Source organism: Mustelus asterias, chromosome 9 (assembly GCF_964213995.1).
Source record: "Mustelus asterias chromosome 9, sMusAst1.hap1.1, whole genome shotgun sequence".
NCBI lineage: Eukaryota > Metazoa > Chordata > Chondrichthyes > Carcharhiniformes > Triakidae > Mustelus > Mustelus asterias.
In genome coordinates, this window is record NC_135809.1 from 22,177,691 (window position 1) to 22,199,066 (window position 21,376).

The 21,376-nt window shown below is 42.7% G+C and overlaps 1 protein-coding gene across 1 annotated transcript in view; it reads right to left on the bottom strand.

The window, feature by feature from the left end:
* ptprq (protein tyrosine phosphatase receptor type Q) overlaps nucleotides 1-21,376 on the bottom strand; it is a 177,797-nt gene that overhangs the window by 33,684 nt on the left and 122,737 nt on the right. The window contains exons 40-47 of the mRNA XM_078221104.1: nucleotides 21,139-21,260; nucleotides 17,160-17,346; nucleotides 16,828-17,069; nucleotides 16,183-16,252; nucleotides 13,739-13,897; nucleotides 7,440-7,659; nucleotides 5,579-5,652; nucleotides 361-460 (exon numbers count right to left, since the gene is read on the bottom strand). Of these exons, the coding sequence (XP_078077230.1) occupies nucleotides 361-460; nucleotides 5,579-5,652; nucleotides 7,440-7,659; nucleotides 13,739-13,897; nucleotides 16,183-16,252; nucleotides 16,828-17,069; nucleotides 17,160-17,346; nucleotides 21,139-21,260 (1,174 nt within the window). The remainder of the gene's footprint in view (nucleotides 1-360; nucleotides 461-5,578; nucleotides 5,653-7,439; nucleotides 7,660-13,738; nucleotides 13,898-16,182; nucleotides 16,253-16,827; nucleotides 17,070-17,159; nucleotides 17,347-21,138; nucleotides 21,261-21,376) is intronic.

The following is a 21,376-nucleotide window of genomic DNA, read 5'->3' on the forward strand; positions in this document are numbered from 1 at the left end:
AGGAAATAGATCGTGCATCATTTTTAGCACTAAGTGGTATAAGATTTTATTCGTGGCCTCGCCGAAAAAAATGGATCTGAAACTCTCCCATTTTCACACTCATTCGGCACTTAGAATTTTTTGGTAAGATCGCTCCCAAGTATTTTCAAGCTCCTTGCTTAGTTTGATGCTGCATTGCACATATGCTGATTGAGAAACTAGGGAAAACAAGAAATGGAGAGTTCTGTGTCCCATTCAAATATTACATGTTAAATAGATAACAGTATTTTAATTAACTATACAATTCAATTGCCAGGATAGCTGCGGAGTGAATTGAATTTACAATTAAAAAATAGCGTTTACAACATTTGTCCTCCCTACCTTGCAATCGCATAGGCTGCTATCACAAGGAGAATGACAGAAAGCACACACAAAGTCACTGCAAGGATTATTTCAATGTTTCTTCCTGATCGACCTTCGACTGAAATGACAAGACGACAAGCATAATTTAAAATTGCATGTCATACAAGCACAACCATCCATACTAAAAATGGAAAAACAAATGCACTTTAACTTCCTACTGCTGTTTTACTAACACATAAATAGCCATGGAGGCAAAATTCAATAGCACCCGATAGCAGGCGCAAGGACCTTGGTGAATAATTAACCTGCGCCTACAATACTTCCAATGCAGGCAGCATGCAAACTTCATATTGCCTGTGCATTTAAATGATTGCAGCATGCAGCCAGTGCTAAGCATGCTGCTAAGTCGCTGCATGCCTGAGCAGGGAACACAAAATTCAGAGACAAATACCAGTTCCAGCTACTTAAAACATCCCTACAACTGGAGGTGCATTTTGGCTAAATCAAGTCATCATTGAGGGCAGTATGACCAGGGTAATACACAGCAATACACAACATGGCAGAGAGAGTGAGAGACCCCAAGTTTCTCTCACTGTAACTCTGGAGGCTTTGATATTGGCGTTGGACAGGAGAGAGGTCTTCTATTCACATGGGGTCAAGAGGCAAGCCTGGAGAAAAAAAGGGAGCAGAAAACCATGCAAGTCACTGTCAGGAGTTTAACCCTGAGGACCTGAAAGCAGTGCCATGAGTGTTCAAGATCAGTGAATTCATCTCCAAATGCCACATTCCATCAACTGTACCACTCGCCACACACACTGCTCAATGCACCATATCTACATCACTCATCTATCAAATCTATCAAAATCACCATCCATAACTCATAGCTAACAATAGTTTCACCACATCCACACACACATTTAGCACCGCTGCACCTCATACACCACAAACTTCACACCCATATCTCAGAGCTTGCAAAAACAGACAGCTACAACCACATTGCACCATATTGGCTAACACACTTCCCTCTTTCTTGTAAAACAGGGTGGCACAACAGGCATGGCTGCAAGTCCTCACCCTGATGAAACAGATGGTACTCACTAGCATTGGAACAGCTATGATTAAGTCTAAGGCCAGTGACAAGGCTGAAACCATCTGAGATGACAGTGTGCGCATACCTAATCTTGTTTTTCACATTCCCCTTTCCCCTCACCTCACAATCTCTTCAGAATTAGAAGATGAAGGAGGTGTAAGTGTTCACTCCCTGATTTCCTTCCTCCCATTGCAACTCTACCACTGTATCTTTCTCCTTTCAGATACCCAAGAACTGCAATTTAGACAGTGTGGCGAAGTGCAAAAGACAGGACTGCTGGTGAAATACTGTCAATTGATCTCACTCGCACAGCCGCCAGCTGAGATGCTGGCACCTTCTATGCTTTGAAGGGTAGTACAGATGTGGGATTGGCATACGGTAAGTCATCAGGAAAGAGTGGCCCGTAGCCTGGTCAGGTGCTAACGATAGTGCAGGTGCCAGCTTGCATGAGTGGGAAGTTGCATGTGAGTTTTGCTGCAGAGTACTCAGATCAGAACTCCAATGCGGCAATGTACAGAAGGTTGACTGGTATGCACACCAAATTTCATGACATATTGGCAGTACGGCCAAAAAGCTTGTCGTTATTGTAAAAGAGTACAAAAGAATATGGTGCCAAATGTGCATGTGGTTATACGCAGAGGTTGGAATCCAATATTTCCCAGTGTGCAAGAGGTGGCCACCTCTAAGAGAATTCAAGTGGACTAAACAATGATGATCAGACAGCCAATGTCTCAGCTTCCATCGGAATGCAAACAAAAACCCTGCAATGTCTAAGTGTTGCAGTACAAGCTCAGAATGGTGTCATGCAATCTGCCCTCCAGTACATTACTAGGATTGCTGGGATGCCATTGAAGGGAAATGGCACTGGATCCATGGAGTACAAACCTGCTGCCCCTTTCTCAGGATAACACTATTGCCAATCCACTACTGCCCTTGCTTTTGCCTGTTAATCAGCCAGCATAGACTACTGCCACTTATGCCAGGGTGATGCATCTGTCATCCTGAGAGAGGGTAGCAGGATTGTGCTCCATGGAGCCATTCCTCCAGGGAGGACAGATTGCTGGACTGTTGTGATGTTCTACAAGCTGTTTGAACAGCTGAAGCTGTTGATGGCTGCAGTTTTGGTTTCCACTGTAGAACCGGGGCATTGGGCGGCTTCTGCTTGTGCTGCAGTGGAAGCTGAAACATCATCATTCAGAAGATATATCATAGTTGTGCACAGGGGTGTGGATGGATCTGGCCACTGTGGCCACACTGAAGCTCCAAATCCTGCACAAAGCTTTCAGACAAGTTGGTGTTTGGCCCTTCCTTGCCCCTTGATATTGACGCAGGTTTTCTGAGAGCCAGACAATGTACCAAGCATTTCATTGTGTATTCTCATCCATTTTCTTCTATAGTCCACCCCATCAAAGCAGTCATTTCAATTCTCAGCAGCAGAACTTAATGTGCAATCCCTCCTTGCTTTGAGCTGGTATTTGCATTATTGTTGACCTCTGCCCTGGCTGTAGGTCACTTGTGCCGGGTGTCTCAGGGATAGGGAAGTGTGTCAGAGAGTGTTCACATCAGGTTGCTGTCATGGTTGAATAGCTGGCTGTGTGTGCAAGCTGTGAGAGATTGTTGTGAGGCTTGCAGTCCTGCCAAGTACGTGAGTAGGCGGTGAAACTATGAATGTGAAGAACGAGTCATTTTTGGTGGAGAGTGTTGGTTGGTCAGTGATGGGGGGGTGGGTGCAGTTAGTTTGATTTGACTTTTGAAGGTCCATTCACTGACTTTTGATCACTCATTTGAGGTTATTGAACTTTATGTGACACTGAATCCAGGGTTTTTGGGAGTAGCGTAACACTGAGTGTCATGTCTATCTGGAGGGCATCCTGACCCTTTGTGGAAGGACAACATCTCTCCTCCAAGATCTCTAGCACCAAGGCTTCCAGTGTATGCCAAAAAATCTTGGGGCCTTTTCTCTGTCGTGCTCTGCCATTATTGAGTGTTCTCCAAGTTAAAATTAATTTTAGACGGACTTCCCACACCTATTCTATCCACAGTGCACACCTCCTTTCAGAGGGGCAGGTTGCCTTTAAGTAGCGTGGGCTGGCTTGAACTTGTGCTAGCCACTCACGATTTTGCAACCTCCGCTCGGGCTTGTGGAATTAACAGTGCACTTAGTACAGGTGACATGCTACAATTATTTGAATTAGTGCAGAGCAGGAAGATTGTGTTCTGACTGAATCGAAAGCCAGGGCAGCATGGTGGTACAGTGGTAAGCACTGCTGCCTCACAGCGCCAGGGACCCGGGTTTGATTCCTGGCTTGGGTCACCGTCTGTGTGGAGTCTGCATGTTCTCCTCGTGTCTGAGTGGGTTTCCTCTGGGTGCTCCTGTTTCCACCCACAGTCCGAAAGATGTGCTGGTTAGGTGCATTGGCCATGCTAAATTCTCCCTCAGTGTACCCGAACAGGTGCCGGTCTGTGGCGATTCAGGGATTTTCACAGTAATTTCACTGCAGTGTTAATGTAAGCCTATTTGTGACACTAATAAGTAAACTTTAAACTTAATCCTGCATCGCGATCCCTGTGAACATTTTCATGTCCTGTACAATTTTGAGCCAATATGTGATAAGTTTAAATCATGATTTAAAGAGTGAATCATACCCTTATGCCAGTGAAAAACAGTGACTAGAAACTTCTGAAGTCAATCCCTTTTTACAGCATGAACATGCAAAATGTGACTTAATTGTTCAAACCAGCTGTCTGGTTGTCAAATCATTGGAGTTTTTGAACAGCAAAAACAATGAATGAACACATCTAAGAATCGCAGAAAATAATGTGAAGTATAATTGGGAAAACACAAGGAACGTGTTACACCATAAATAGCTGCTTTGAACTGGATGAAGCAACAAAGCCTTGTTTATACAGGGTTCATTAAACTCAGTCAAATCAGAGTTGCTGTGTAAATAAGTTTAACCCTTTGATATTCTGGGACCTGTCGCATAGAATTTCTCTTTCCGAACAGAAGCTAAAAAATAAGCGCTTGTCCAATCTTTCAGTTGAAATTTCTTCACAGAGAGACTTAAAAACATCTCAATTTGATGAATATATTTATCTTCCAAATATAGATTTAAGTTCAGTGGCATAAGTGATGTAATTTTTCTCAAACCGTTTGTCTTCCAATCCAGAAATCATTTGGAAACCAAGACACGGAAGATGTGAAAGTCTACATCAGAAGATGGGACTGGAGTTGTGATGAACAGCAGAAAACAGACATATGGAAATGATTTCAACCATTAAATATTATCAAGAAGTGAGTATTGTGAGAAAAATGGACAGAACTTCCAATTTTGGCCAAGGGATGGGGCATAGAACAGACAGCTGATCTAATATGGCCCATTTTATATCCCCGCTGAAAGTGAAACTTCAGGCCAACATTAAAGGCAACACGGAGGTTACCAAAAGCTTGTAGTACCACAAAGCCAAAAATGTACTTAATTTGGCAGCAGATGTTTTTACATTTGGCTAAAGTATTCCCTCAAATTGTTTCATGTCTTAATTTTGCTTTTGTAATATTGAGGAGGAAGGACTATGGGGAGCTTTTGGAGATCTTTAGAATTCCAGCTCCGTATCTCTGGATTTTAAGAAGAAACTTTATTATATTGCTTATGGGATCAATGTTGAAAGTCACAAGCCATTGTGAAATGCCAAAATGCATAGCCAGCAAATGACAAGGATCATAAAATTCAATTGAACAGTTTTCTGACCACTTCATATCAACATGGAACAATTGCACAACCAAAAATGACTATTCAAATATATAAAACCTCAGAATCATAAGATTTACCCAAAACAGAAAACACTTTTCAATATAAAATAAGAGCAAAAAAAGCTGGAAAACCAGAATTTTGATGAAAGGTCAATGATCTGAAATGTGAACTCTGGCCAGGCCCCCCGGCGGATGCAGCGAGCTGGCCAAAAGTCCACTGACTTCAGAGGGGCCAGATCACGGAGCCAGAAAATCCCACCTTCTGCGTCTCCCCACAGATGCTGCCTGACCCACTGAGCTTTTCCAGCTTTATTGGTTCCTATTTCAGGTCTCCAGCATCAGTTTTTGCGTTTTGTTTTTGCATAAACACTTCAGTTATATTTTATATGAAATACCTTGGGTTTTGACTGGATCAGAGTAATCTGAATCTGTAAATTGTCTTCGAAAGTTTGTTGCTCGGAACTTGAATCTAAAAAGGAATGACTAAATTTATTACAGATAAAGTTGACTATAAAATATCAATATGGATACATATTTTCCTAATATATCGATTATGAATTTGCATGCCTTAGATATTTTCTCAGGTTCAGTGGCGTCAGTTGCTCATGTGAGCAGGTCTGAGTGTTTTAATTTTTTATGAGCAATACTCACACTGGTCTATGTATGTGTGTATAACAGGGATAATGCTGAGATAATAACATAACTCTCTTGCAATCTGTGTCAGCTATTCATGCCAGCCTCAGCTCAATAATACTACTCATGCCTCCAAATCAGAAAATTATAAGTTCAAACACTTTGGGGACATGAGGACATGATTTTGGTTGGTATTTCAGGGCAGTATTGAGGAAGTGCTGTCTTTTAGGTGAGATGTTAAACTAAACCTTGCATGGCAGCTCAATTCTGATTGTCCGTAATCTGGCCCATCAATCTCACACTTTCAAAAATCTGCTTTCTTAGGCTGGGATAAAACTAGCACTATTTGAAGAAGAGCAGGGTGTTCTTTTCGTGTCCTGGCTAACATATATCCCCCAGCTAACATCATAAAAAACTGATTGCTGGTTGGTTTATCTAGTTGTTGTATGGGGTGCCTTGATTTGTGCAAATTGGCTAATTATACTACAACATTGTCTACACTGCAAACTACTTCGTATGTTGCAATGTGCTTTGAGATAGACTGTAAACCCTGCCCACTCTTTTTACTCAAACAGGCTCAAGATCCGGAGAGAAAACTGGGCAGTGCAGCTGTAGAACTACCCACCGCTTTTCAGTCACTTTGAAAAAATATGGTAAGATTCTGCCCTACGACTAATCAGCATTGAACTGCCATGTAAGGTTGATATTGAGGTAACTTATGCCAATTCATATTAAAGTTTAGTAAAGCACACATGGTTGTTTAGTTATGGTCTATCTTGTGAGGAGGATTGGTTAAGCCTGTAAATCTTGTCAACATGTGGAGATGCCGGCATCTCCACATCATGACTACCATCAACACCGCAAACTGCCGGCTTCAAGTGGAGAGGATCTCCAAGAAGATCGCGCATATCGACACAGTTATCTTGTCAACGTACAGTCTATTATTAGTTCCCTTCACTTTTCCATTTACTGTCTATCGCCTAATTTATTCATGTTTATTCTGCTAACTTCCAGAGTGCAGGAAGATTACGTAAGGGATACAATCAGCACGATAAAACATGGGGATGATGATCTGGTGAGTTTACTACTACAATTTACCTTGAGATGAAGTGGTTAAATTTACACCTAATTAACTGCATAGTCGTCCGCAAGCAGTTATTTCAAAATGTAAGATACATCGGTGGTTCAAGGTTGTCAAACACAAATGGCATTAGGAAACCATGCCTTGTCAACAATAAAAATCTGTACATGGATTTTATTAGATGAATTACCTAATGGCAATAACCTAGTGCTCTATTGTATTACCACCCAGTGTTTCGGGGCCTAAGCACATTTGACATTTAAACTTAAATGGAATGTCAATGACTGCACTTGACACCCCACATAAAAACAGATGTTCCTGTCCTTTCCCATTCCCAGTGTTACAGCAGCAAATTTTAGCAACGCTCAAAATGATTGAGCAGCAAAGAACAGGAACTTTACATTGTAAAGAAATTCGAGAACCCTGTTCCGTTTGTGTCTGTCGCGTTCTCACAAACGAACAGAAACATCTTTGTAACGTTGTGGCCTTTATTCAATTAAAAAATATGCAACCAAATAAATCAGAACCAATATTCTACTTACAAATACTGCTTGTCGTGTTTTAGGGGCCCATTGCAAATTTTCTCAGGATTTTGTTGACAGAATTTTTCGTCTCCAATGGTAAATGTTTCTTCATTTGCATTTTCTCTATATGTGTTTGTTCTACTACAGGGTGGGTTTTCAAAGCCTTCATTCGCAAAATATGGCTTTGGTTTTCTCACATAAGCATCATACCATGTAGAAATATTACCATCATTCATAGCTGTTAAGAAACCAAATAGGAGATAAATTAGGAAATTAAATATTTTGAGTGGGATATTTGCTACAAATTTAAAACAAACTATTAATGCAGTGAAGCTGATCTGCATTTCTCCATTCATTTTCAATGAGAATGTATTATTACATTTTTTAAAACTCATTTATTTTTTGCAGGTCTCACTATGAATAATGCAATGCTTACATGTAGCATTGCTGTAATACACCAATTTAAAGTTAATTTACTATTGTCACATGTAGGCTTACATTACCACTGTGATGAAGTTACTGTGAGTATTCCCTAGTCACCACACTCCGGTGCCTGAGGGAGAATTTAGCATGGCCAATGTACCTAACCAGCACATCTTTCAGACTGTCGGAGGAAAATCGGAGCAACTGGAGGAAACCGACTCCACACAGTCAGTGACCCAAGCTGGGAATCGAAGCCGGGTCCCTGACGCTGTGAGGCAGCAGTGTTAACCACTGTGCCACCATGCCATGAAAATCTCTGAAGTGACTCCTCAGAGTTCCCTTTATTTACAAACTTGTCTCCACTCCTAAGAGTGCTTCACGTACAAAATCAAAATCCGGAGTGTCAGTAACCCTGATATTCCTCATTATATACGCAGGTGAGACTCCCTGATTGAGCAGGCAATCATTACCTCAATCAGGGAACTATTACTCTGAGAGGCCTACCTCATGGGCCTCATTGTAAGTTTTAGTTCAAATTTGGTAATTGTAACAATGCTCTCTCTTTATGAACTGTCCTGAGAGTTTGATGGAACACGCATGACAGATGATATTTATTGGAGGTGACAGCCATCTTGCCACCCGCTTGAGAACCGGTGAGAGCCCCACGTCACCTCTTTTAAGGACTGACTGTTGAATAAGTGCCACTCAGGCACTTAACAGGATGATAGTGGACCTTTCCTGGGATCAAGGACCCCAAGGTGGGAGGCAGATGCGCTGCCTGGCGTGAGCTGCCAGCCAATCAGAGATCTGCTGCTCCATTAAATGGCAGCGCCACCGAGGAGGTGGTGCCTGCTTCCAGTATAACATCAACCCGTGGCCTAGTATTACTGTGCCTGGATCCTAGGCCACAGGTGAGTAATGACGTCATGGGCTGGAAGGCATGAGAGGTAGGTCGACAGCAAGGGACGATGGTGGCTTTCAGTGGGGCTTCTTCTTGCTGATGCAGGGTACCCGATCAGGCATTCAGTGCCTTTGAATGAGGGCCCCCCATCACTGGGAGCCTCACAGGTTTGCTTGTTGTGCTTGCCATATGGCGAGTCCTTCACCCTCTGCTGGATTAATACCAGTGGTGCAGGATGAGGCTCTTAAGTGAGCAATAATTGCCCACTTATAATTCTTAATTGACGGTGGGGCAGGAAGCTCATGTAAGGGCTTTCTTGCCGCGTACCTTATCGGGATGGAGGCAGGACTGTGGTGGGGTTCCCACTGCCACCCTACTGCCTCATTAAATGCCCTTCACTGTTACCAAGCTCGCCATGGAGATAGGCTTCAAATTCCACCCGACTCGCGGTCGAGATCATGATGTAGTCGCCTGATTCTCTTTGTTTTGTTTTCTTTCCTGCTTGGATGGAGAAATCTGGCTTCCACTTAGCACATCGACACAACAGCATTCTCAGAGTAGGAACTCTGATGCAAATGTGTCTTGTTCACTCAAAGTTCAAATCACTAAACTGCACTGTTCCATGAGATAACTTTCTATCTATTAAAGTCAGCAGATAACTAATTCACTGCAGGAAATGCAGTTTTGTGACATTTGTTCTTTGCGTTTGTTGTTTTGGAATTATAAGGCTCAATCGGAAGTCAAATTTGCTCTCCTACACTGCTCTGCTAGTGTGTGTTTTTACTGCCATACAGCTTTGTGCCTTTGCATGATGAGGCTCTTTATCATTAGTATATCCAATTTAGTTGAAAGAATAATATTAAATAGGACTATAAAACATATAAGTGTAAAAAATGAAAAACAGAAAACAGAAGGAACAAATGTGAAATCCTGTAAATATATAATGTAATAATTGCAAGAAAAAGAGAGTTAAAATGGTTGTAGAAATCTAGTAGGCCACTCAAACATAGTTAAGAGATTCAAGTGCTAATGACTTCATAGAATTACACCTAGGTCAATGCAAAAAATGTTAAATTGGTCTTGGGAAACATTATTTCATCTTAGAATATGCACAACATTAAACTGACTATGGGGATAAACCCTGCAATGGTACTACTACTTTAATTACAAGTTATGAAAGTTACACAATTGTAAAAAGTACACATTATTTACATGGATTTCTATTTTTCAACAATGTGGATATTTGTTAACTTGATTTCATACAATTCCATGAAAACAAACTGCTTTCTTATATGAAGATTTAAAAGACTAAAAATCAATGCTAACAATAACATTTTCACTCATGTAAACCACACGATGGCAGCATAGGAAATGGAAAATGCAATGCCCATGCAGTAAGGATGCTTTTCAGAAGATGTGTCTGAGATGCATCATTAGCATGAAGCACTCCTGAGTAGGAATAACATATTCATATGCAGAGCAAAACTCCCCCACCTTGCACTGATACCATGTGCCTAAAATGGGAAGATCTTCCATATTCCAATGCTATCACCTTGATGAGCACAAAATTAATTTTTTTAATGCCATTACTGGTTTATGATGCTTTACATTTGACTCTTGTGCATCATTATTATCTTTAAAAGTCAGGCTTTTCTAACAGCATACAAACATTTTTGCACAACAGTCAATCTCTAATAGAATGTCAAAAATGGAGGGGCGATTCTCCCCAAAAAATTCTCAGTGTTGAATTCAAATAAAACTGGAGTAAATCACGCTGGATTTTTCAGCGTGATTTTCAAAATTAATCTCCTACACTCTGTGCATCACAAAGTGCACTAGCGTGATAAACGCAAAAAAGGCCTATCCCCGCTGGAGAGGCCAGCAGCATAGCGCTGAGCAGGCCACTACGCATGTGTCGGTCTGTCAGCACCGAGAACGGTGCATGCACAGCAGCCCCGCACTACTGGCGCCCCGATCGCTGGCCAGCCCCACAACCCTGCATCACAGGCCCCTCCAACGGCCCGACTGCTGGCCCCCCCGAACATGAGCAGCCAGCCTCAACCCCGCCCCCCACCCGTCCCGCTTCGACCGCCCCGCCCAATCCCCTGATATGATACTCCCGCCCACCAGCAGCTCTGACCCTGCCCCCACCCCCACCCTGGGCAGGCCGCTCCTGGCAGATTAAAATTTTACAGTAATTTTAAATCAATGGGACCATATTAAAATGTTAACGGGCCAGGGTTTGGTTACCAAGGTGGGCACTTGAGTTGTGAACTTTCCCAATGTGCTGGACCTGCCTTGGTAAAAGGAAATCTGAAATGCATGATCTTTCTTTGCTTAGGGAGATGTGGGTGTGGGATAAAGACTTGCCCACCGACCCCGGAAACGGACGGTCAGACGGGGGTGGGGTGGGGGGGGGGGGGGTATTTTCAGCCCACGTTGGCCGAGTCGAGTGCAAATCTGGAGAGATCCTCATACGTGATTCTCTCCGGACAGATTGTATTTCCTAATTTTCCACAACCCTCGTCAGTGACATCACAAGGTTCACTCCCATGGAGGGCAAGAAACTCATGTTAATGGACTTGAATTAATTTTGATATAATATTTAGTCCCCCGTCCAGGCGATCCCTCCTCACTGAATGTTCAAACCACTGGCGAGGTTTACAACAGCTCTCCCTGGTGGCACAAAGATACGTATAGCTCCCAGGGGAGAGGGACAAGCCCAGGCAGTGCCCTGGAATTTCTCCCGACACTGTCCCTTGGCACAAGTCAGCACTACCAGGTTGACACATCCAACCTGTGGCAAGGGGCAATGCCACAGCTGGGCCCTCATAGGGGGCTCACTGCAGGAGAGTTCCTGACCCATTATATCCCCTTATACTCCACATCCACCAACATGGCTCCTCGTACCCACCATGCCAATTAAATGACAATTCATACTCCCCACAAAACCCCATGGCCCTCACCCTCCATGCTAGATCAATGCCAACTATGCCCTACCCTCCCATTGTCCCTCATATTCTCCATGCCACCTCCATAGCCACTCACCCAGTATCCAGCATGGGCAGTCATGTGGGGGATGAGGAAAAAAAACTTCTAACAATCTATTACAGCTTTCACTCATCCACGCTTGATGTAAAAAAGCTTCCATTCATAAAATCCATTCAAAACTTTTAAATCTCCTCAAATGGTTAATCTTTTATGTAAAGTAAATCCACTCAGTATTCATATCAAAGACTGCCAATTCTTTAGTAGCTTCTTTAAGCTGTCAGTCAAACTGTGAACTCAGAACCCCCACTAAAGTAATTGTAGATGACACGATGATACTCTTTGGAGAGTGTTAATGAAGAGCTCTTTTGAAACTGCACATGCCCTATGTTTCAAGCATACTCACGAATAGGCCTAAGTCTAACATTTCGAGTACTTAGTCTCCCACGGATTACCCTGGAAGGGTAAGGTATCACCAAGTTTGAGCAGCAGCTATTTCACACTGCTACTATGCAGCAACAACAAGGATGCCGCAGTCATGCCAAAAAGATATTCTGCCTACCGCACAAATAAGTAATAAATATGAATTCCAATGCCAGTGCAGTGCCAGGTACGGAGGCTGTATGAGCCAACATTTGGCAGATCATATAAAATAGCAAACTGCTTTGGCTGTTCTCAAAAGGCTGAGTATTGGCTGTGCTCAACCAGCCTGTGCTTGCAAAGCTCAGAACATTACGTCTGATGTCAGTTGTGGTTCTGTGATTGGACAGCACTTGCTGAATAATCCCAAGAGTACTATGAATCACACTCACAACCAATTTAAGATTATCAACAGGCTCGCAATGTAGCTCACTTATGTTTGCGAGCAGCTAATTATATTCATACACAGGGACCTGTCCTTTTCAGGCCAAAGGAATATTACCAGGCATCACAAATTTTTTTAAAAATGAACAAATAGCTCCCTGATGTATTCTACATAGCAGTGTTTCACCCAGTCAAAGACTACTTGCCAACCAATCAGCACCCTTTTCTCATCCAATTTCAATTATTGCTCCCTTTGAAATCTGGCATTCTTGCATCTGTCCAGATGAGCGCAAGAAGAAAAGCTTTGACAGCATGTCTCTTTTCTTTTTAGCAATATTCTCGAGACACTAGTTATTCAGCAAATAATTGAAAGAGTATCATTTCACCCTTAAAATTGAGTCCGTAATTCAAGAATAAAAACAAAGATGCTTCTCAATATATTGTATGCCATCGTTAGCTTATTGAAATAATCTGAATAAATCTACACCAATATCTTCTCTAATACTGATGCACCTGGTTCACATAGTACCACAGGGACTTTTGGTGCAGCAAATTATTTAGCCAATGTTCGTGAATAGCATCACTCCTCTCTGGGAATGCCTGACTAGGGAATCAGCCTTATAGTCAAGGTTCTCTCCAATCCACACAGCCTCACAGCAACCCAAAAGTTGCCATGCACAAATCAATTTTTTTAGGTTATCACGCCTGCGCGGCTGAGCAAAATAAAATTAAAGGCCTGCACACTTAAACAAAGTGCCACATGCAACAAAAAAATCGCAGTCTATGGTAACATCATCAGAACTAGCTCTTGCGATGTTACTCTGAGATAAATTGATGAATTGTCACCAATGAATTTCCTCACTTTATTTAGATTTAATGGATGCCAGTTCAGCAATGTTTGGAAAAAATATTCATAGAGTCATAGAGGTTTACAGCATGGAAACAGGCCCTTCAGCCCAACTTGTCCATGCTGCCCTCTTATTTTAAACCCCGAAGCTAGTCACAATTGCCCACATTTGGCCCATATCCCTCTATACGCATCTGACCCATGTAACTGTCTAAATGCTTTTTAAAAGACAAAATTGTACCCGCTTCTACTACTACCTCTGGCAGCTTGTTCCAGACAATCACCACCCTCTGTGTGAAAAAATTGCCCCTCTGGACACTTCTGTATCTCTCCCCTCTCACCTTAAAATCTTACCTTTTATTTCGGTGACTATTACTTGGATTTTCTTGATAGAACCATGTTCATCTGTGAAATAACATACAGGCATTCTGATAGTAATAGTTGTAGAAGTGACTTGCAATACTTCATTTTTGTCTGAAGCAACAGCTGGTTTGAAATTAGGCTTAGGCGGAGCTGTGGAGAAAATTGAGTAATTAAAAATTATTGCTCAAAACAAAACTGGAAGCATAAATGAAATGGTTGTATACTGACCTCTAGGACTATTGAATTTAATATTTAGTTCAGTACATGTAATAATTAACATATTCAAATAATAGAATATATAATATAAATATATTTACAGCATATATGTCCCATGTGACCTGTTGAGATATCTCGACAAATGTGCTGCCATTAAAAAATATGAAGCATTTCAACATAACTCTACATGTTATATTACCATCATTATCTTTTAATAATCTCTTGTGACATATTTTTCTTGCATAGAAATGTTAGAAGTAGCCCATGGTAGGTGTTTAGTGTATAACTTCCCTTTCCCTTGAAATTCTGCTTCAGCATGACGAAAACAGGTCAGCATTTATGATTCAGAATGACACCGAGGCAGATTGTTTTGACTGTATAGAATCATAGAAACCTACAGTGCTGAAGGAGAGCATTCGGCCCATCGAGTTTGCACCGACCACAATCCCACCCAAGCCCTATCCCCATAACCCTAAGCATTTATCCTAGCTAGCCCCCCTGACACTAAGGGGCAATTTAGCATGGCCAATCCACCTAATCCGCACATCTTTCGACTGTGGGAGGAAACTGGAGCACCCCTGAGGAAACCCACACAGACACGGGGAGAATGTGCAAACTCCACACAGACAATGGCCCAAGCCGGGAATTGAACCCGGGTCCCTGGCGATGTGAGGCAGCAGTGCTGACCACTGCGCCACCGTGCCGCCCTTTTAGAAAAATGTTGGATCATATTGACCTGGCAGTTATATTGAATGTATAATGATTATCTTGCATCTTGGGTGGAGCAAGAGCGAAAGAGAGTGGAAAGGGTCCTGTTCCTTCAGTTTCTCAGTTGCTTATCCTGTTCTATAGTGAGAGTAGGTGCTTAGAAACACAAAGAATTAGATTTTCACGTGACCTTTCTTCACCAATGGCCTAGTGATCCAAATATGGTCATGGCTAGTGTATTGAAATTGCCATGATTAAATCATGACTAGGAATTCCTCTCTCAATCAGGGTCCCATTGGATAAGTGATTACATCTAATGGTTTGTCTCCAAGTTGAGCATCCATTGATTGTCAGCAAGCTTTGCTAATAAGATAGGAAATGGCCCCCATTCATCTCTCACAAGGCAATTGTTCCTGGTGCAGCTTTGAAGACAGGTTGTTTCCATTTCAATAGTCTGGAATGCGGAAGGTACAGTGATGCAAATACGTAGCCATCTTTAACTGTGATCCGAAGCAATTGGAACATAGCCTTAGTATTTTTTAATGAACCAAGGGTTTCCAGCCAGTAAATTCAAAAATCATTTTTCAATATAAAATATGATTTCACAATAAAAAAAACAGAAAATGCTGGATAAACTCAGCTGGTCTGGAAGCACCTATGGAGATAGAAACAGTTAACATTTTGAGTCTGTATGACTCTTCTTCAGAATCCTTGGGTGGATTCTCTGCTCAGGACACCACCACCCCCCAACACACACACACACGCACACACACACACACGCACAAACACTGGGGAATGTTCCTGAGCAGCAGGAGGCAGCCCACCATTGGCTGGCTGTGGGATCTTCTGGTCCCGTCACTGTCGATTGGACTATCCAATTGAATCCACCCCACGCTGTTGGGAAACCTGCAGCGGGAGTGCTCCATTGACGGGAGCGCCCCTTAACTCTGTTCCTCTCTCCACAGATGCATCTGGACCTGCTGAGGTTATGTAACAGTTTCTGTTTTTATTTCAGATTTCCAGCATCTGCAGTATTTTGCTTTAATAGAAATAAAGCATGTTGCTCAACATTTATATGTAATAGCTTGTATATTTTTCAAACTTCCACTATCTTTATAATTCATACTGATTATTGAATCTATGATGATTAAAAATGCATGGCAATGACAAAGCAAGTTGTTTATAGCTAGAAAATACTGACTGCAAGACTCAGATTTATGTGAGATCACACAAGAACACAAGAGCTATGAGCAGGAGTGGACAATATGGCCCATTGAGCCAGCTATGTCATTCAATACAATCATGGTTGATCTTGGGCTTCAACCTAATTTTCCTGCCTACTCCCCATATCCCTTGATTTCCTGAGAGACCAAATATATGCCTGTCTCAGCCAGAAAGTGTTCTCGCATGTATTCTTGCTGTTGCCTTTACTACTTTTATGTTTAGTTACATGAAGGGTACAACTGAAGTGCTTGAGATGCAAATTAGATAAAAGATAGCAGAATACCTACCTTTAACGTCCATCGTTACCTTCTGTTCTGATGTCGGTGGCCCAACACCAGCTCCATTAACGGCACGGACCTTGGAAAAAGGAACTGGCATTTAAATAAAGGAAATTGACTCAGGCAGCTTGACATCTTTTCAGGCAGGACCTATCCTCGGGATGAAGGGAAAGAGGTCGAGGGTGTAAGATCATAGGCTGGGGAAGTGGACTTCAAAAGCCTACAGGGCAGACCTGAGGGTGGAAGGCTAGAGATAAGGAATAATCTAACCATTGCCCCATGACATTCAATGGCATTGCTATCACTGGATCCACCACTATCAACATCTTGGGGGTTACCATTGACCAGAAACTGAATTGGTCCAGCTGATAAATACGGTGGTTGAAAGAGTGGGTCTGAAACTGGGAATTCTGCAGCAGGTAACTCACTTCCTAACTCCCCAAAGCTTGTCCACCAACTTTCACAGAATCATACAATTGTAAAGGCACAGGAGGCCATTCAGCCCATCACGTCAGCACCAGCTCTCCAAATGAGCATCATGACTTAGTGCCATTCTTCTGTCTTTTCTCTGTACCCTTGCCGGATAATTCTGGCCCTTATTTGTCGGGTTAGGCTTTTTTTATTCAAAGTGAAATGTTAAAAAGTGATTCTTACCTGTATGATATATGTATTTCCACCTTTCAGCCCTTCTATGACAGCAATGAGTGATTGATTCTTTTCAACAATTTTCAGATTGTTTATGAGGCGTTCAGAAGATACTCCTTCTTTGCAAATAATAGCCTGGTACACCTGAACATTACCATTTGGCATAGATGGTGGCAGGAAAGATGCATGAACCTTTGTCACTTCATCTGGTATCTTGTGAAGGGTAAAATTCTGTGGTGCATCTACAGGCACTGAAAAAAGCAGGGTTTTGGTAGGTTACTTTAGCAATCAAAGCTCAATAGTTTAAAGTAAAGTTTATGTTATTGATAAAGGACACTTACAAGCTTCAAATGTCCGAATGATGATTGGTTCACTTGGTTTACCATTAGATCGAGCCTCTTCTTGTGTGCCAGTAAACGCTATGATGATTATAGAGTATTTTGTGAATGGCTTTAAACCAGATACCTCACAGGTCTTGTTTTGTTTCTCCAATCTAAAAATGGTCATATTCAAGTCCCCGCTATCAATCTGTAAGAATTTAAAAATAAATCGTTGATGCAATATATTGACATTCAAAGATTCTCAGTACAGATCTTCCAAACTAAGATGCATCTCAGAATGTATTATGGGTGCAATTTTCCCATCCCGCCTGTCATGGGAATCATAGCGGGCGGGACAGGTCCATTGACGTTGGGTGGGATTTTCCAGTCTTGGGGTGAGCGCGGCTGGAAAATCCCGCCTTCGATTTTTTGGTTTCATTAAAGTCTGACAGAGCTGCACCTCTGACTTTATTATAAAGTATCTGAGCTGAAAAACATTTGGAATTGCAAATAGCAGCTTTTCATCACAGTTATTACAGGTCGCATAACAATTACTTCATCAATATTCACTTTCCTTCATTTAGATCCATGTTTTTGGTCAGCTCAGCTGTGGCCTGTTTACTCGGCACTGTTTCTGCTCAAGTGCAGCTGCTGAAGTATTTGATCATCTAAAGTTGTGTCATGGTGTTACACAGTACCCTTGGCAGATATGCCTCTAACCCCACTGAGGTCTGACCATGACTGAAATTATTAATGCACTAACCCGGCTTTCATTTCCGATGTGGACAATCAAAACACTTTGCTCTAATCTCGCAAAGCATTTGTTCGAAAACTGTTTAACAATCATTGCATAACATTTAAAAAGGCAGTTGTTTCCTCAGGTTTTTAAGCTAATATGCATAGTTGTAGCCTTTCTTTGACAGGAATTGTTTATTAAACTTTACATTCTTGTATGAAAATTTTCAATGCATGCATTAGGAATGACTTTTCAAGTTTGTGCAGCTGGTAGGGGAGGCTCTCTGCCAATAGCACGGACTCAGACATTTACGCATTTAGTTCCTACAATTAGCTGAAAACAACTATGTTTGAAAATTTAACTATTTCATAGCTTGGTGGCAATTTGGTGGGATTACAATCACTGTCACTGAAGTATAGGGTGCAGGTTCACACCAATGATTTTCAATGGAATCCATTCTCAAATTTGGCTATTGGTGGAGGGGTGATCCAAAGTAAAAGCCAGATAATTACACTTATGGAAGGATAGAGAAGAGAAAGACTTGCATTTATATAGTGGTTTTCATGATCACCAGATGTCTCAAGGTGCTTCACAGGTTTTGAAGTGTAGTCACTGTTGTAGTGTAGGAAACACAGCAGCCAATATGCATTCAGCAAACTCCCACAAACTGCAAATGATGACCAGAAAATCTGTTTCTTTTGGTGATATTGATGAGGGATAAATATTGGCCAGAACACCAGGGTTAACTCCAATTCTTTTCAAAGAAGTAGTGCCTGGGATCTTTTACGTTCACCCAAGCAGGGAAATTGGCCTTCAATTTAACATCTCAACCAAAAGACGACAGGCGTGAATTTCTGGTCGTACCCATCTCGAGATGAGAAGTTCCCGCCCCGAGGTCAACTTTAAATGCTCTGCCCAATTTTCTGTCCCGCCCGCAATGATTCACGTGGCAGGCGGGACCGGGAAAACTTATCCCTACATCTCCAACAGTGCAGTGCTTCCTGGGTGTCAGCCTTAACTTTGGTGATCAGGCCTTGGAGTGTGATCTGAACCCAGAACTGTGTCGTTCAGAGGCAAGAGTGCTACCACCCAAACCATGGCTGACACACAAGCAGCGTAATAGTGTGAGAGTTCCTGGAGTGCTGGGACACACACCCTGACAGTGACTCTAAACTCATGTAGGCAAGAGTCGCACAACAGGCAACTAGGCCTAAGCACTACAAAAAAGGGGGAAGAAATTAACACCAAATTAAACAAGGAGGAGGATGACTTTAAATGTTAAATGTGGAAAAACAAACAATTTAGGCTGCGATTCTCCTGAATTGTGATTAAGTGCCCATGCCAGCGGGAAACCTGAAAGTCGAGCAATCCGCTGGCCAACCCTGCTCTCCCGAGACTGGGCTGTCATTTTTAAAGAGTGGCTCAACCTCTGCACTCGGACTGGGTCCCCAATTCCCCCAAAAAACTGAATGGTGCCCAACCCCTCACTAATCAGTGGAGCACCACCAACCCCTCAACAAAGAGGGGCATCTTTCCCCCCACAATTACAAATTACAGGTAACCCCACCCTGACCCCACACACACACCACACAGACATTAGGGTGATCCTAACCCCGTACTTCCCCCCCCTCCCCCCATTCAGACTCTCCACTCAGCTCTGCTCCCCTTCAAAATCCCTACTCAGAAACCCTCTCCCCTCAGAAGGCCACTCAAGCCCCACTTCAGGCCACACAAAAGACATTGGTAAGGGTACAAGACATTGGTAAGGCCACACTTGGAATACTGTGTGCAGTTCTGGTCACCCTATTATAGAAAGGATATTATTAAACTAGAAAGAGTGCAGAAAAGATTTACTAGGATGCTACCGGGACTTGATGGTTTGAATTATAAGGAGAGGCTGGATAGACTGGGACTTTTTTCTCTGGAGCGTAGGAGGTTGAGGGGTGACCTTATAGAGGTCTATAAAATAATGAGGGGCATAGATAAGGTAGATGGTCAATATCTTTTCCCAAAGGTAGGGGAGTCTAAAACTAGAGGGCATTGGTTTAAGGTGAGAGGGGAGAGATACAAAAGCATCCAGAGGGGCAGTTTTTTCACACAGAAGGTGGTGAGTGTCTGGAACAAGCTGCCAGAGGTAGTAGTAGAGGCGGATACAATTTTGTCTTTTAAAAAGCATTTAGATTGTTACATGGATAAGATGGGTATAGAGGGATATGGGCCAAATGCGGGCAATTGGGATTAGCTTAGGGTTTAAAGAAAAATGGCGGCATGGACAAGTTGGGCCGAAGGGCCTGTTTCCATGCTGTAAACCTCTATGAATCTATGATTCTATGACATGCTATGGCAGTGTCCACGTTGCACTGTCTCCTGGCCCCCTGGCACTGACACCCTGGCCTGACACCTTGGGCTCCTAGTGGGGTCAAGGAGGTAGATCCAATGGCCATTTGCCCCTCTGTTGCTGCCAGGGTGTGAGGGGAGGGTCCCTCAAGGATCCTGGGGGTTGGGTGGACTCGGGCTGGAGGTAAGGGTTGACCACAGCATTCTCTGCCCAGCTGGGGGTGTTGTGGTTGGACTGCCCCTTCTTGTCCTGGAAGACCTGAAGATCACCCCTGGCATGGTGATTTCTGGCAGCCCTGTGATCAACATCTGCATTCTTACTTGTCAGCTGTGCAAATTCTGAAGTGGGGGATCTGAGGGAGGGGAAGGGAGCTGAGTCGGCAGTCCTGAATGAGGGAGCAGTGTTGGGTCATCCTCATTCCTGTGTGGTGTGTGTATATTGCCGGGGGGAGGGGGGGGGAGTTATCCGTTATTTGTGGGTGGGGTGGAACCTCTTTGGTGAGGCATTTAATTTTTGGGGGGAGGTGAGCTAGGCTCTAAGCGTGGCGGCCTTTTGAAGGGGAGCAGAGCTGAGTGGAGAGCCTGAGTGGGGGTGGGGGTAGGGGGAGGTGGGGGGAGTAGGGGGTTAGGATCACCCTAATGTCTTCACCCGGTCTCTGAAGAGGGAGGCTGGCCTGTGGATTGCTTGAAACAAGCTCATCTGCATCCCACTCCCATTTTCCTACTGATGTGGGCACTTAATCCCAATTCAGAAGAATTCCGGTCAAGATTTTCAATTCATCCAAACAGTTTAATAAGAAACAAAAATGATGATTTGATTATTTGAGAAATCTCAGGGCTACTTCGTTGTAGCAATTTTATTTTAAAAAGTATGGCACAAAGTTCATACTTTACATTTTTCTCTGCCAGTCAAAGCAAAGCTCTTACCGGTGCTACCTCTATTAGATAAGAGGTTGGACCTGTGATAATCGCCGGCTCTTCCCAGCCAATCTCAATGGTGTCAGAGGATTTTACTGTAACAGTTATATTTTCAGGAGGACTGTCTGGAACTGCAGAAACAAAAATACTTCTTCTCAAAGAATAGTTTTAAGATTAAGAATGCCATGCTGCATAATGCTAACACACTTAAGAAGAAAAATCAAAAGTAAGCATTATCCATATGTAG